Source organism: Dermochelys coriacea, chromosome 28, assembly GCF_009764565.3.
Source record: "Dermochelys coriacea isolate rDerCor1 chromosome 28, rDerCor1.pri.v4, whole genome shotgun sequence".
In the NCBI taxonomy this organism is placed as follows: domain Eukaryota; kingdom Metazoa; phylum Chordata; order Testudines; family Dermochelyidae; genus Dermochelys; species Dermochelys coriacea.
In genome coordinates this window covers 2,297,987-2,313,114 of record NC_050095.1, presented here as the reverse complement: position 1 = coordinate 2,313,114, position 15,128 = coordinate 2,297,987, and the positions used below count along the sequence as shown (strand labels likewise).

The window sequence follows — 15,128 nt, the reverse complement described above, 5'->3', positions numbered from 1 at the left end:
TGCGCCCCGGCCGTGCGCCCTGGGGCCCCCCCGAGCCCCCCGCCCCCCCAGACAGCCCCCTGCCGCCCCCAGAGAGCCCCTTTCCCCCTGCCCCTCCCGAGAGCCCCCTGCCTCCCCACCCAGACAGCCCCCTTCCCCACCCCCTGCGCCCCCCCGAGCCCCCCGCCCCCCCAGACAGCCCCCTGCCGCCCCAGAGAGCCCCTTTCCCCCTGCCCCTCCCGAGAGCCCCCTGCCTCCCCACCCAGACAGCCCCCTTCCCCACCCCCTGCGCCCCCCCGAGCCCCCCGCCCCCCCCAGACAGCCCCCTGCCGCCCCCAGAGAGCCCCTTTCCCCCTGCCCCTCCCGAGAGCCCCCTGCCTCCCCACCCAGACAGCCCCCTTCCCCACCCCCGGCGCCCCCCCGAGCCCCCCGCCCCCCCAGACAGCCCCCTGCCGCCCCCAGAGAGCCCCTTTCCCCCTGCCCCTCCCGAGAGCCCCCTGCCTCCCCACCCAGACAGCCCCCTTCCCCACCCCCTGCGCCCCCCCGAGCCCCCCGCCCCCCCAGACAGCCCCCTGCCGCCCCCAGAGAGCCCCTTTCCCCCTGCCCCTCCCGAGAGCCCCCTGCCTCCCCACCCAGACAGCCCCCTTCCCCACCCCCTGCGCCCCCCCGAGTCCCCCCGAGTCCCCCGCCTCCCCAGACAGCCCCCTGCCATCCCCAGAGAGCCCCCTTCTCCCTGCCCCTCCTGAAAGCCCCCTGTACCCCCCACCCAGTCCCCTTCCCCACCCCCTGTGCCCCTCCGAGCCCCCTGCCCCCCCACCCAGACAGCCCCCTTCCCCACCCCCTGCGCCCCCCCCGAGCCCCCCGCCCCCCCAGACAGCCCCCTGCCGCCCCCAGAGAGCCCCTTTCCCCCTGCCCCTCCCGAGAGCCCCCTGCCTCCCCACCCAGACAGCCCCCTTCCGCACCCCCTGCGCCCCCCCGAGCCCCCCCAAGCCCCCCCGAGCCCCCCGCCCCCCCAGACAGCCCCCTGCCGCCCCCAGAGAGCCCCTTTCCCCCTGCCCCTCCCAAGAGCCCCCTGTCTCCCCACCCAGACAGCCCCCTTCCCCACCCCCTGCGCCCCCCCGAGCCCCCCGCCCCCCCAGACAGCCCCCTGCCGCCCCCAGAGAGCCCCTTTCCCCCTGCCCCTCCCGAGAGCCCCCTGCCTCCCCACCCAGACAGCCCCCTTCCCCACCCCCTGCGCCCCCCCGAGCCCCCCCGAGCCCCCCGCCCCCCCAGACAGCCCCCTGCCACCCCCAGAGAGCCCCTTTCCCCCTGCCCCTCCCGAGAGCCCCCTGCCTCCCCACCCAGACAGCCCCCTTCCCCACCCCCTGTGACCCCCCGAGTCCCCCCGAGCCCCCCCACCAAGACAACCCCCTTCCCCACCCCCTGCGACCCCACGCGTCCCCCCGAGCTCCCCCACCCAGACAGCCCCCTTCCCCACCCCCTGCGACCCCCCGAGTCCCTCCGAGCCCCTGCCCCCCACACAGCCCCCTGCCGTCCCCAGAGAGCCCCCTTCCCCCTGCCCCTCCCAAGAGTCCCCTGTGCCCCCCCACCCAGACAGCCCCCTTCCCCACCCCCTGCACCCCCCCGAGCCCCCCGCCCCCCAAGACAGCCCCCTGCCGCCCCCAGAGAGCCCCTTTCCCCCTGCCCCTCCCGAGAGCCCCCTGCCTCCCCACCCAGACAGCCCCCTTCCCCACCCCCTGTGACCCCCCGAGTCCCCCCGAGCCCCCCCACCAAGACAACCCCCTTCCCCACCCCCTGCGACCCCACGCGTCCCCCCGAGCTCCCCCACCCAGACAGCCCCCTTCCCCACCCCCTGCGACCCCCCGAGTCCCCCCGAGCCCCTGCCCCCCACACAGCCCCCTGCCGTCCCCAGAGAGCCCCCTTCCCCCTGCCCCTCCCAAGAGTCCCCTGTGCCCCCCCACCCAGACAGCCCCCTTCCCCACCCCCTGCACCCCCCCGAGTCCCCCCGAGTCCCCCGCCTCCCCAGACAGCCCCCTGCCATCCCCAGAGAGCCCCCTTCTCCCTGCCCCTCCTGAAAGCCCCCTGTGCCCCCCACCCAGTCCCCTTCCCCACCCCCTGCGCCCCTCCGAGCCCCCTGCCCCCCCACCCAGACAGCCCCCTGCGCCCTCCAGAGCCGCCTGCTCCCCCCCACAGCCCCCAACGCCTGTCCTGAGCCCCCTGCCCCCCAGACAGCTCCCAGCATCTGTCCCAAGCCCCTTTCTCCCCCCAGACAGCCCCCAGTGCGCATCCTGGCTCCCCGCCCTCCCCACCCAGACAGCCCCCAGCACCCGCCCCAAGCCCCTGCCCTGCCCCACCCATCCACCCCCTGCCCCCAGAGACCCCCACCCAGAGACCCCGTCTCCCCCACCCAGACAGCCCCCAGCGCCTGTCCCAAGCCCCCCATTCTCCCCACCCAGACAGCTCCCATCACCCATTCCAAGCCCCCTGCTGCCCCCAGACAGTCACCAGAGCCCATCCTGAGCCCCCTGTCCCCCCAGAGAGCCCCCAGCACCTGCCCCAAGCCCCTTCCCCCCCAGACAGCCCCCAGTGCCCGTCCTGAGCCCCCCACCCTCCCCACCCAGATAGCCTTCAGCACCCGCCCCAAGCCCCTGCCTTGCCCCACCCATCCATTCCCCTGCCCCCAGAGAGCCCCCATCCCCCCACCCAGACAGCCCCCAACACCTGTCCCAAGCCCCCTGCCCCCCCAGAGAGCCCCCACTCACAGCCCCTGGCCCTGCCCCACACCCACACCCCCTGTCCCCAGACAGCCCCCACCCAGAGAGCCCCCACCCTGAGTGCCTTGCCCCACCCAGACAGCCCCCACTCAGAGCCCCCCCAGCCCACACCTGGCTTACCTGCCCCAAGCCCCCAGCCTCCATGCAGGGCTCCCCAGCCGCCAACTGGACAGACCTGCCCTGAGCACCTTGCCTCATTCAGGCAGCCCCCACCCAGAGCACCCCTGCCTCACCCAGAAAGACCCCCCGCTACCTCCGCAGTGCCTGCCCAGTGTCCCCCAGCCACCCTCTGCCATAAGCCCCCTAACTCCTCCCCCATTGATGCCTTCCCACCTTCTCCAGACCCCCCAGCACCCCCCCTTCCCCCGGTCACCTCAGCCCCGTCCGTGGCCTCTTGTGTTGCAGACCCTGCAGAACCAGAAAGTGGAGAAGGCCGAGATCCTGGAGCTGGCTGTGCGCTACCTGCGGGACTGGAGCGCCCCCGCCGGGCGGGGTAGGGTACTGCAGGCGGGCGGGCACCGTGCGTGTCTGTGTGTGTGTGTGTGTCCCCATGTACAACACTACTTCCCTTGTGTGTGTCTCTCTGCCTCCCCCATGCACAGCACTGACCCCCCCTCCCCTAGTGTGTGTGTGTCGTTGTCCACCCCCATGCATGGCACTGATCCCCCCTCTCCCCTGATGCCCCCCCAGGAGCCGATCCGGCGGGGGAGGCCGACCCTCTGCAGCGCTGCTACCTGCTGGGCTTCCGGGAATGCCTGCTGCGGCTCTCTGCCTTCGTCCGCGATGCCCAGCCCTGTGTGCAGGGCCAGCTGCTCGACACCCTGCACCTCTACCTGGCTGCCAAGTGCCGCCAGGTGCCGCCGGAGCCCAGCCCGCCGGAGCCGGCCTGCAGGCTCCGGCCTGGCCTCCCTCCCCCGCCCGCCTGCCCGGTCTCCCCCAGCCCATCCTCACCCGCAGTGCCACGCCACCAACCCTTTCATCGCCCCGGGGCCCCGGAGACGGCTCAGAGACACACGGACGAGGCAGCGACTTCGAAAGGGGAGCCCCCGCAGCCGGCCGTCTGGAGGCCGTGGCCTTAGGCCTCGCAACGCAGACACTGTACAGACCTCCTTGGATAAGTACTGACCCCTCCCTTCAGGCCGTGTACATAATGTAAAGTTTTATCTATATAGCCCGCTCCTTGCCCATCCTCTGTTCCCGCAAGTCCCGTTTCCTGGCCTGCACCGGGAACACGTCTTTTCGGTGGAGCTGGGAGGGGGAGGATTTTTTTCATCCGCAACGTGATTGCTGGTGAAAAATGCAGATTGGATGACACCGAAAGGGCTCATGAATCTGCGGCGGTTTGACCTAATTCTTCGCTTCGGGGCTCAGGGGGGGGGGAATGGTGTGCATTTTGAGGGGGGGGATTGAATTTGAAAGTGGCGAAAAGTTTCATTTTGCCGTTCTTGAAGTGAGGCGTTTTTGTCAGGGGAGCGCCGATTTTTTGTTTGGAAATTCGCTTCCATTTTATGTCTTTTTTTTTTTTTTTTAAATATCCTCCGTGTGCTTAAATAGGGCTGAAATGAAGAGTAGGGCGAAATGTTTCATTCTGATGTTTTGCAAATGAAATCTTTTGCTTCTTCAGTGACAACTGACTTTTCAGTTGGAAAATTTCCTTGGATTTAAACCCCCCCACCCCCTTTTAAATGGGAAGCGGTGAAATGGTCTTATTTAAACCAGAGCAAATTTGTTTGTGAACCCCATCCCGGCAGTTGAAACCTGGCTGCCAGCAATTGGTGTGCATGCAACAGGGTAAACTCAACTTTTTTGCCCGGATCAAGTCGAAGTAGACAAGAAGGAATGATCATCTCAGCTGTACAGTGGGTGAACTGTGGAAGCAACTTTAGGTCTGGTCTACACTTAAACGTTAGGTCAACCCAGCCCCGATGCGTTGGTGTAGATGCGGCTAGCTTGACGGACGAATTCTTCCATAGATCTAGCTGCCACTGGAGGAAGTGTCTACACCATGACACTACAATGGCATAGCAGCAGTTTTGTACCTGGACCCCCATGGTGTAGACATGCCAAGGAGACCTTGATAGGCTCCAGAATTGAATGCAGATTTTCTGAGAACCTTATCATTACTGCTTATATTACCATATTGTGCTAGGTGCCAGAGAAACATGGAACAAAAAGATGGTGTTGTTAAAAGCCCATCGTTGAGGGCTAGCCACACTTTACTTAGCTCACATACCCAGCCAACTGAGTACTCCCAAATTCACAGGCTAAGACTTGCAAAAGTAAGTCGTGATCGCAGGTAACCAACCTTAACAGAACCAGATTTTTAAAGGCACTTTCTGATCATGAGGCTCTTTGGGTGGTGAATCCAGGTGGGCACTGAAAACTCGAAATGAAGATGCCAAAAATCACTGGCTGCATTTGAAAATCTCAAGCCCGGATTTTAAGGTGGTTTTGTCTGGAGCTGTTTCAATTTACGGATTTTTCTGTTAGCTGGCCAAATTCAAAAATTGGGGCAAATAATAATCGTGAGTTGCCCACCAACTGATTTAAAAAAAAACATTTCAGCAAACTGAAAGCAGAAATAAACCAACCCCCCCCAAATTGTTTCAACTTTTCGTTTGACTTGGTTCATTTCGGAGCTTTTAAAAAAATCTTTATAACTGAATAAAATAGCCGAGAAATGCGAAATGAAAAGTGGTTTTGAATGGAAATGTTTTGTTTTGACCCCCGTCTCAGTGAAACGTTTTGAATCCCTCTGCAACTAAAACAATTTATTGAATTCAACACAAATTTGCCAAAATGTTTCAGCTGACCCCGCGCTGCATTCTTCCGGTGGAAAAAAGTGTCACCCAAAGAATTTCGCCTAGCCCGAATTCTGATTAGATAGATCTATTGCCCGCTTGACGCCTGCCAAAGAATTCCAGCCCCCAACATCCGCCAAAAATCACCTTTAGCCCGGTATCCTTAAAGCTAAGCAATGAATGCTGGAAGGTCTTGATTTCTGTAGGGATCGCGATTATTTTTTTTTTTTTTTACAGGTAAGTAGCAGAAATAAGATTTGCAATCTGGCTCTGGGGGGATTTGAATCCACCACCTTTGAATGGCTGTACTTTAGAAGTCTAATATGCAATCAGTTGCATCACAGAGCCAACTATACAGGTATTTAAGTTTTCTTTTAATGGATGACGGCCTTTGGTGTCTGCAATGGTGTTTTATAGCAGACTCTATTAAAAGCTCTGTGTTTTAAAACTATAATCTTGAATTCCAACCGTGTAAACCACCCGCAAGTTGCGTGCTCTGTCATAGGATGCCGAAGTATGAAGGAAATTGTCATGTTCTAGAGAAGAGGACTATTTCCCCCAAATATTCTCCCATCCCTGCACAAAGGGAACGGTGTGTAGGGGTATTTTTGTGCATTTGTGGCTGATGTCCACTTGTAATGTGCATGGAGCTATGTGGTAGCCAGAATTTCTGTTTTGTTAGAAATGCTGCAATTTCAGGGGGGCGGGGGGGGGAATTCATTCCAAATCAGAACACCGACACCAAATGGAAATTCCCCATAAATGAAATGTTCAAGGAAAAATAAAACCCTTTTGGCCCAATTAGAATGTTCCATTCCAGTTTCCCTGCTTACGATATAGCCCTGGAAATGAATTTTAAAGTAGAAGTGCATTTTGAAAGGCAAAGTTGCTTCAAAATGAAAAATCAAAACTTTTCCAGGTGGATGGTTAGCGAACGGCTTTCTTTTGATTGTTTTGCCCACGCAAAAGGTCACTGAAATGGACATGTTCCCATGAAATGTTAGCTTTTCATGAGCTGGCCAATTTTCCAGTGGCAAACTGGTAGGTTGAAATTTTTCCAACTGGCTTTCTATGTGCCTGTATCCTTTGGGTGTGTCTCTGTATAGCTGTGTCTTTATCTCTCTATATTTGTGTGTGTGCATCTCTCTATAGTTGTGTGTGTGCTTTTAACCCGCTCCGAGCCCGGTGCGGGAAAACATTGCTGTACATGGAAAGCGCATCCCACCGCTGACACCAGCAGAGCTGAACATCTTGTTGCCCATCTGACTTTGCACCAGCTTTCAAGCTTTGTAGGGCTCCTGCTTCACCCTGTCAGCTCTGCCCAGTGAGTCCAGCTGAGATCAACTCCTGGTCAAAGGCTCTTCAGGGACTGCAGCAGGTATCTGCAGTGACGCCCAGCTGTACAGAGTTGGGTTTATTAGTCAGCTGGAATTGGGAAGTCTTTAGGTTAGCATGGAGGACCCAAGCTTAAGACATCATCAGCCAAGCTGCCTTGGGCTGTCTCTTCATCAGTCCCAGATGAGAGCCAGATCTTATCCCCTGCTCCTCTCCCCTCTTGGCCCACCACTGTCCCTTCACCACTGAGCTCACGTGACCAAGTTTCCCATCCTTAGATGTTAATTGATCCGTACTTGGGGTGCCCATTGTCTGTCCGGATCCTCCACTGATCAGTTATGGCCCCCTTTATTCACTCCAGCCAGTTCCAAGACCCTGACACCTCATGTCTCCTGGAAGAGCAGATTTCACCCCATGGGTAGCCAGCCGTAGGTCTGGTCTACACTATAAGATTAGGTGGTATAACTACATTGCTCAGGGGGGTGAAAAAATTGACACCCCTCCTCCCCCCACGAGTGGCGTAGTTCAGCTGACCTAAATCCCCATGTAGACAGCAATAGGAAATCTTCCCTTGATGTAGCTAGTTGGATTACCTAGGCTGCTGTAGTGTTTTAAGTGTAGACAACCCTTCATCAAGTAAGTCCCTGGTAGGCCTAGCATTCACAAACATCCTACAGAAAAATCCCGCTTCAGGGTGAGGAGGATCCCTGAACTTTTGGAGGCTGGACTGGGTGAAATTTTTCAGCTGAAATTTTTTTGAGGGGAGGAGGCAGGGGTGAGAAACCTATCATGACCTCGTGTCGATTTCACCCACTTGATCGTTTAAGGCGCAAAGCAAAAAAAATATTGGAAATGGTGGGAAAGAAATATTTGGATGGTTTTGAATCAAAAAGTTTCGATTTTCCCCTCTGGAGTGGCTTTTTGATGGGCCAATTCCCTTTCCTTCCATTTTTCCCCTCAAGAAAAGAAAAAAGTGGAAAACCATTAATGCCAAAAGTCGAAACGAAATGTTTCGTTGCAGCCTGAACAAGCCATTCTCTCCGGCCCGAATCCACTTGGGTTTGCGTTGTTCGGCTTTGCCGGCAATGTAAAAAAAAAATTTGGTTTGACCCGAAACCCTGGTGGGCATGAAAACGTGTGTGTGTGTGTGTGTGTGTGTGTGTGATTGTCCTCTAGTTTGTACAGTTAATGCGTCATTTGCTAATAAAACAAATTGCTAAAAAGTTGACAGAAGTGAACGACATTCTTGCCCTGCGATGGCTTGATCCACGCTCGGCAGCCTGGCTGCTGTTGCGTGGGTCACACCGGGCTTGCTGCCTGCTGGTGAGGCCACGCCCGGGCTCTGCAGGCCCCCAGCCTCACATGTGGCTGTCACGGGGCTCGTGGTCCTTGGAGGACCCCCCCTCCTTCGCCGGGACAGCCCCCACCGTGAATTTTGCCCTCTCTCGCTGGGGTTAGGCCCTTTGGCCCTGCTGCACCTCTCTGAGCCTTCAGCACGCCTTGCCCTCTCCACTCGCTCTGGACCCCTGGGCCGTCACCCCCCAGAGGGAGCGATGCCTCCCCCCCCACTCTAGCCTGCATCCTATATCTCCCCAACAGCTCCTCCCCATCCTTTGATTTCTGTCCCAGGTAAACAGGTCACTGGGGCCCCTCCCTTCTGTCCCCTCTGGCTGCAACTGGTTGGGCAGGTCCCCGGGGTCCTCTCTCCACAACCCTTTGTCCTCCCACTGGCCAGAACCGGCTGGGGTGGGCCTCCCGGTCCCCAGTCGCTAGGGGCCCCCATCTCCAGGCCAACTGCTGGGGGTCCTGGGTGCTAGGGGAGGTCACATCTGGGCCTCTGCACCAACAAACCAACTCACCACCACCCTGTTAAACATGCAGCACGCAGGGAAACTGAGGCAGGCACCGTGCTCAGGCAAAACACTAAGCAAAGCCCCCCCCCCGCCTCATCACAGTGGCCCCCTCCCATCATGGCACCAAATGGAAAAATGCTTCTTTGGGGGCCCCAGCGAGGCAGAGCTCAAGGCTCAGTGGGTTAGTGCCCCAGGCCCCAGGAATTGCAGCAGTTGAGGGGGGAGGGAGGTTCCCGGACTACGAGTGCACACGATGCCCTCCTGGTACAGTCCCTGGGGCGCACCCCTCTGCCCGTCCATCCCCATACAGACCCTTCAATCTACCCCTCCCACCTCATACACCCCATTTCCCTATCGACCCCCATCCCCACCCCCCCGCATTCATTCTCCTATCTATCCCAAGCCCCACCCCTGCACTCCTCCCACCCACCCAGCCTTCCCACGTCACCCCCCGCTAGTCCTCTCTCGCACCTGCCCCACACTCCAGCTACCTCTTGATCCCCATCCCGCCCTCTGTCCATCTCGCCATCCCACCCTATCCACATCATCTGTCTAGCCCCAGATCCACCCCTCTATTCACCTACCCATCCTCTATAAACCCCCCCATCAATCCCCACACCCCCTCTCTATGTACACCCCCCATCTATCTCCCCATACACCCCCTCTACCTATCCACACCCCCCCCTCCATACCCAGGACTCTCTCTCTCCCCTTTCAGAGTAGCGCCCCCTAGTGGCAAGAGGGGATATTATGACAACGAGGGGCAGTTTCTGTGGGCTGAGCTCATTTTGCACATCCCTCCTCCGGGGGGGTCCCTGCACCCCCTATAGCCCCCCCACCTATTCCTTGTGTGCCACCCCCCCCCACTTCGGAGGCTCCCTGCCCCTCCCCCATCTTCCCCTGGCATGGGCTCTGCCTGTGTGCCCCCCCCATGACAGGGAACCCCCCACACCAGGGTCTCTGTGTGACCCCCATTATGCCCCCCAGGGGCTGTCTCCCCCCCCAGCCTCCCCTCCCCCATGCCAAGGACCACGTACCCCTCCATCCCCCACCTTGCCAAGGGCTCTGTGCCGCCCCCATCTTCTCCCCATGGCCCCCTCCCACCCATTCCACCTTCGTGCTAGGAAAGCTGTGTGCCCTCCCCCCATACTAGGGACCCCCATTCTCTCCCCACGCCCCCACACCAGCCTCGTTAGCCTCCTCGACTGGGCTCACTCCCCAGATCCCGCCTAAATCCATGACAGCAACTTCCAGTGGCGGTGAGTTCCACAGGCTAAGCCACCCGTGGCAGTGCGAAAAAGGTCTCCCCCGTCTCTCCCTTGAGAATCCGCCCCCCCACCACATCCATTCCTCCAGCTTCCCCCCCACTCCTCCCTTGCCCGTAGGTTGGGCATGTGGGGGGCAGTGGCTCAGACTGCCACTTCCACAGAGGGCTCAGGCGGGGGGCACTTAGAAACCGGGCAAGCCAAGTGACAATCAGCCTCCAATGTCCTTAGCGAGCAAAGCCCTTGACCCCCCCCCCCACTTTGGGGTGTTATTGGGGGCTGCAGAAGCCCCCACCCTTATCCTAAATGAGCCTCTGTCCCAGGGACGGCCACCTGGGGCCCTCCTGCCCCATCCTATCCAGTGCACCCCCTAGTGGTGCCGATTCCCCCCTCGCTCAGATTCACACCAGAGTGAGAGAGGGGGGAATCAGCACCTCTGACTCCACTGGAGTAACTCTGGATTCACACTGGAGTGAGCGAGTGGGGAATTGACCCCTTTGATTCCAGTGGAGTGACTCCAGATTCAGACTGGCGTGAGCGAGGGGGGAATTGGCACCTGTGACTCCTCTGGAGTGACTCCGGATTCACACCGGAGTGAGCAAGCAGGGCATCAGTGCCTCTGACTCCACTGGAGTGACTCCAGTGGATTCACAGTGGAGCGAGCAAGATGGGAACCGGTGCCTCTGACTCCACTGGAGTAACCCCGGATTCACACTGGAGTGAGCGAATGGGGAATCGGTGCCTCTGACTCCACTGGAGTGACTCCAGAGCCACACCCGAGTGAGCAAGGGGGAAATCGGCGCCTCTGACTCCACTGGCGTGACTCTGGATTCACACGGGGGTGAGTGAGAAGTGGCGAGACTGGAGCGCATTGTTATCCCCAGCATCAGCCTGCCACGCCGTGAACTAAAACACTCTGGGGCCTGCAGGCAGGGCAGTGGCACCCGCCGGCTTGGGTGCCCGTGACTGTGCTCGCCACGCGCTGGCTTAGGCCGCTCAAGTTAAGGGCTGAGCAGATGCCAGGACAAGACCGGGGGGATGGGGTGGGCACGTTGGTTGTGCGGGAGCTGAGGAACAAAGAGGCGCGAGCGGACGTGCTGTGTGACGTCCCAGAGAGCCTGGCTTGGCCCAGAGGCTGGAGGCACAACCTGGGCGCGGACGGCGCAGGCTGGCATGGTGAAGGACAGGCGTCGGCCAGGGCTCCTCCGTGCAAGGGGGCTCCGAGCCCCACGGCGTGCAGGAAATGAGTCCCAAATGCAGCAAAGCTGGTGTAACGCCGCTGACTGACTCCTGCTTCACGTAAGGGTGAGCGAGTGAGGAATCAGCCTCTGACGCCACTGGAGTGACTCCAGATTCACACCAGAGTGAGCGAGCGGGGAATTGGCATCTCTGATTCCAGTGCAGTGACTCGATTCACACTGGAATGAGTGAGAGGGGAATTGGCACCTCTGATTGCAGTGGAGAGACTCCACATTCACACTGGAGTGGGCGAGTGGGGAAAGGGTACCTCTGATTCCAGCGGAGTGACTCCAGATTCAGACCGGAGTGAGTGGGGGGGAATCGGCACCTCTGACTCCAATGGAGTGACTCCAGATTCACACCGGAGTGAGTGAGGGGGGAATCGGCACCTCTGATTCCAGTGGAGTGACTCCAGATTCACACCGGAGTGAGTGAGGGGGGAATCGGCACCTCTGATTCCAGCGGAGTGACTCCAGATTCACACCGGAGTGAGTGAGGGGGGAATCGGCACCTCTGATTCCAGCGGAGTGACTCCAGATTCAGACCGGAGTGAGTGGGGGGGAATCGGCACCTCTGACTCCAATGGAGTGACTCCAGATTCACACCGGAGTGAGTGAGGGGGGAATCGGCACCTCTGATTCCAGTGGAGTGACTCCAGATTCACACCGGAGTGAGTGAGGGGGGAATCGGCACCTCTGATTCCAGCGGAGTGACTCCAGATTCAGACCGGAGTGAGTGGGGCGGAATCGGCACCTCTGACTCCAATGGAGTGACTCCAGATTCACACCGGAGTGAGTGAGGGGGGAATCGGCACCTCTGATTCCAGTGGAGTGACTCCAGCTTCACACCGGAGTGAGTGAGGGGGGAATTGGCACCTCTGATTCCAGTGGAGTGACTCCTGATTCACATGGGGGTGAGTGAGAAGGAAATAAGACCCCACTGATGCCAGTGGAGTCACTCGTGATTCACACTGGGGGATCAGCCCCCCAGGCCCTGGCAGGGGGCAGGCGGCACGGGGATCTGAACCCCTCCGGCTCTCTGTCCCGTGGGGGGTCTCGCTCTGGGTTGGACAACGCCAGCAGCTCGGTCCGGCAGGGGCCAGTTCCAGCCCGCAGCTGCCAACCCAGCCGGGCATCTCCACGGTACCTCTGTCCCGGCCTGTCGGCGGCCAAGTCCCTGCCGGTGTTTGCCTGGGGAGGCCGCTCTGCAGGGATCGGGGCTCCGGCCCCGGGCTAACATCCCCAGATCGGCCCTGGGGCAGGATCCCACCGGAGCTGGGGCCACCCCAAGGGGGGGGGGGGTTTGGCTGGAGAGTCGATGAGGGGTTTGTTGGGTGCCCTGGGTCAGAGCGCGACTCCTGAACACTGGCCTCCCAGGGCGTGTCTCCGAGTGTCGGGGGATCCCCTCGCCAGCCCCACTGAGGCATTTGGGGGTCATTCCCCATGGCCCCAGAATTTGCTTTTCCTGGACCCAGCAGTGCCACCCACCTTGGGGTCCCGGCTTTCGAGGCCGGCGCAGGCTCGACCCTGGGGGGACGCGTGGTTTGCAGGGTTGATTGGAGGGAGCCGGCCAAGGGGAAATATTTTTTATCAGCCCAGCTTTGGTGGGGGCAAGGGAGACAAGGAGGTCCTGAATAAGCCTGTGGCTTCGAAACTGGGGCCCTGGAGAAGTGGGGTGCCCCAGCGTGAATAGGGGGAGGAAACACAGCAAAGGAAAACGGGCCCGACTGAAGATGCAGGAGGTAGGCCCAGCCACGCCACGGAGATGTCCTCGAAACGGACAGGCCTAGGGACCACATCTGGAGCATCTATAGGGCCTGTGTCCTGCCTTCCACATCGACCCACCGCCCCATCCCTCCTCCCACATCTACCCGGGGCAGATCGTGGCCTCCCAGCGCAGCCTTGGGCGGCCAACTGCCCTGCAGACCCGCCTGCAGGGTGACCACTCTGCCCCAACTCCTCGTGCAGTTTCTGTGACTCAGTTTACCCACTCCCATGGTACGGCTACCTGCTAGCTGTGAGGGGGTGAATTCCTCCCGGCTGCGGGGACCCCAAGGGAGAAGGCAGCTCGGGGTGGCAAATACATGCTAGCATTCCTGTGCCCCTGGGACTAGCCGGGGCGGCCTAACGCAGCACGGGGGATCCGGAGGAACACCGACCCCGAAACCCTGCACCCAGAGGGACAGACGAACTCAGCCGAAGGATGGAGCAGTGCCCCACTGCCGCTTCCAGCCCGGCTCCCACGTTTGACCCAGAAACCCCCACTTTCCTGGGTGCGAGAAAAACGGGCACTGGGGAGGCGAGCCCGGATTACTGGGGTTGCCCCTAGAGGAATCAAGGGGCTGGCAAGGTAAGAGGGTGCCCCCAGCACCCAGGTGCCCCAGTCCAGTGACGGTGAAGGAGCACAGAGGGTGGGGCCCCACGTGTGTGTGTGTGGGGGGGGTAAGAAGTGCCAAAGGAGGGGGAGCAGGGGAGGCCCAGGGTGCCAGCCACCGGTGCAGGTCACCCATCCCAGCCGCAGCAGGGGCAAAGGGGAGCGCAGAAGCCAGCCCTTGCATGCCATTCATGGGGTTTAGGCCAGAGAGCACCCCATAAAAAGCCCGCTGGGGGGGGAAGGGGCTTCTGCCAGAAAACCAGCACCAGCGGCTGGTGGGGGGATCCCCCCTGTGCCGGGCGGCCCTGTGGGGCTGGGTGCAATTGTAGGGGGAGGGAGGAATCAGGAGGAGGTGTCCTAGGGGTGCACCTGTGGGGAGATGCCCCCGGGGATGGGGGGGGGCAAGGGAGGCCATGCAGGGCACGAGTAGCAGCCCTGATAGGAATGATGCCATCAGGGGCTCAGGCTCTCGGCAAACTCACACAGCGTTGGCCACATGGGGGGCAGCTCCCCTTTCTCCCAGTGGGTTCAAGCACTCAGCAGCCACAGGTAGCATCCCGGTGGACAGCTACCCGCTCCCCGAGCAAGAGGCTCGGGCTCTCGGCAGACAGAGGCCATGGGGGTTACTCTCAAGTGGCCCCCCCGGGGCCATCACCAGACATGGGTCAGGCCAGATTTCCCGGCTGAACTTTTGCCTAAAAGGCCCAGCGTGATTGAAAAAAAAATAAAATAAAATCACGGGTGCTGGAGAACAGACCGGGGCCCCCCCCGGAAATAGGGCCCAGGGTTAATTCGCCTGGCAGTGAAAAACGGGCACCGTATTTCCTGGCCGAATCAGGCCGGCGCCATCGTCCCGGGGGTCTTGTCAGAGCTTTGCCTGCTCGGCGAGTTCTTTGTGCTCCTGTCTGGCTGAACCAGCCCTTCCCCTCCTAGCGTCTCCCCGCTTTAACCGTTCGGGGGGCTCTTCGGCGACCCCTCGGCCAGGCCGCCCGCGGCTTCGCCCAGCCCACCCGGCCGCAGGACCCCAGCAGCGGGCGCACAAAGGGAGAGCTGCCCTGTGCCCACGCTGCGGTTCCTTTAGGCACCCTTTAGGCCACAGCCTGGTTCGGGGGGACATAGGTTGAGGGGGTCACCAACCCCCCGGGAAGGATGAAAACCAGCCACACGGGGAGCGGGGCGGAGTCGTGGGCACACCCTGGGAGGGAGACAGAGCCCGGGCCCAGAGGAAGGCCAAGGGGGGTGTAGCACAGGGGACAGACCTAAGCACAAGCAGGCAAGCCCCAGCTAGGGGAACAGGACGCAAGGGTCAGGCAGGAGCTGGGGCAGGCCGCCGGGCACGGGCAGCTGGAGCAGACGGTTCCCACCGTGGCACGAGGAACATGACCTGAGATGGGGAGTGGGGTCCAGTGGTTAGAACGGGGGGTTCGGGGGCTGGGAGCCAGGACTCCTGGGTTCTCTCTCCAGCTCTGGGAGGGAAGTGGGGGGGGCTGGTGGTTAGAGCAGAGACTG

General features: G+C 60.7%; 1 protein-coding gene across 1 annotated transcript in view; it reads left to right on the top strand.

The window, feature by feature from the left end:
• The window catches only part of LOC119849244 (transcription factor HES-7), an 8,902-nt gene extending 1,276 nt beyond the window's left edge, over positions 1 to 7,626 (top strand). The window contains exons 3-4 of the mRNA XM_038386061.2: positions 3,159 to 3,246; positions 3,444 to 7,626. Of these exons, the coding sequence (XP_038241989.1) occupies positions 3,159 to 3,246; positions 3,444 to 3,832 (477 nt within the window). The 3' untranslated portion in view covers positions 3,833 to 7,626. The remainder of the gene's footprint in view (positions 1 to 3,158; positions 3,247 to 3,443) is intronic.
• The last annotated feature ends 7,502 nt before the right edge of the window (positions 7,627 to 15,128 follow it).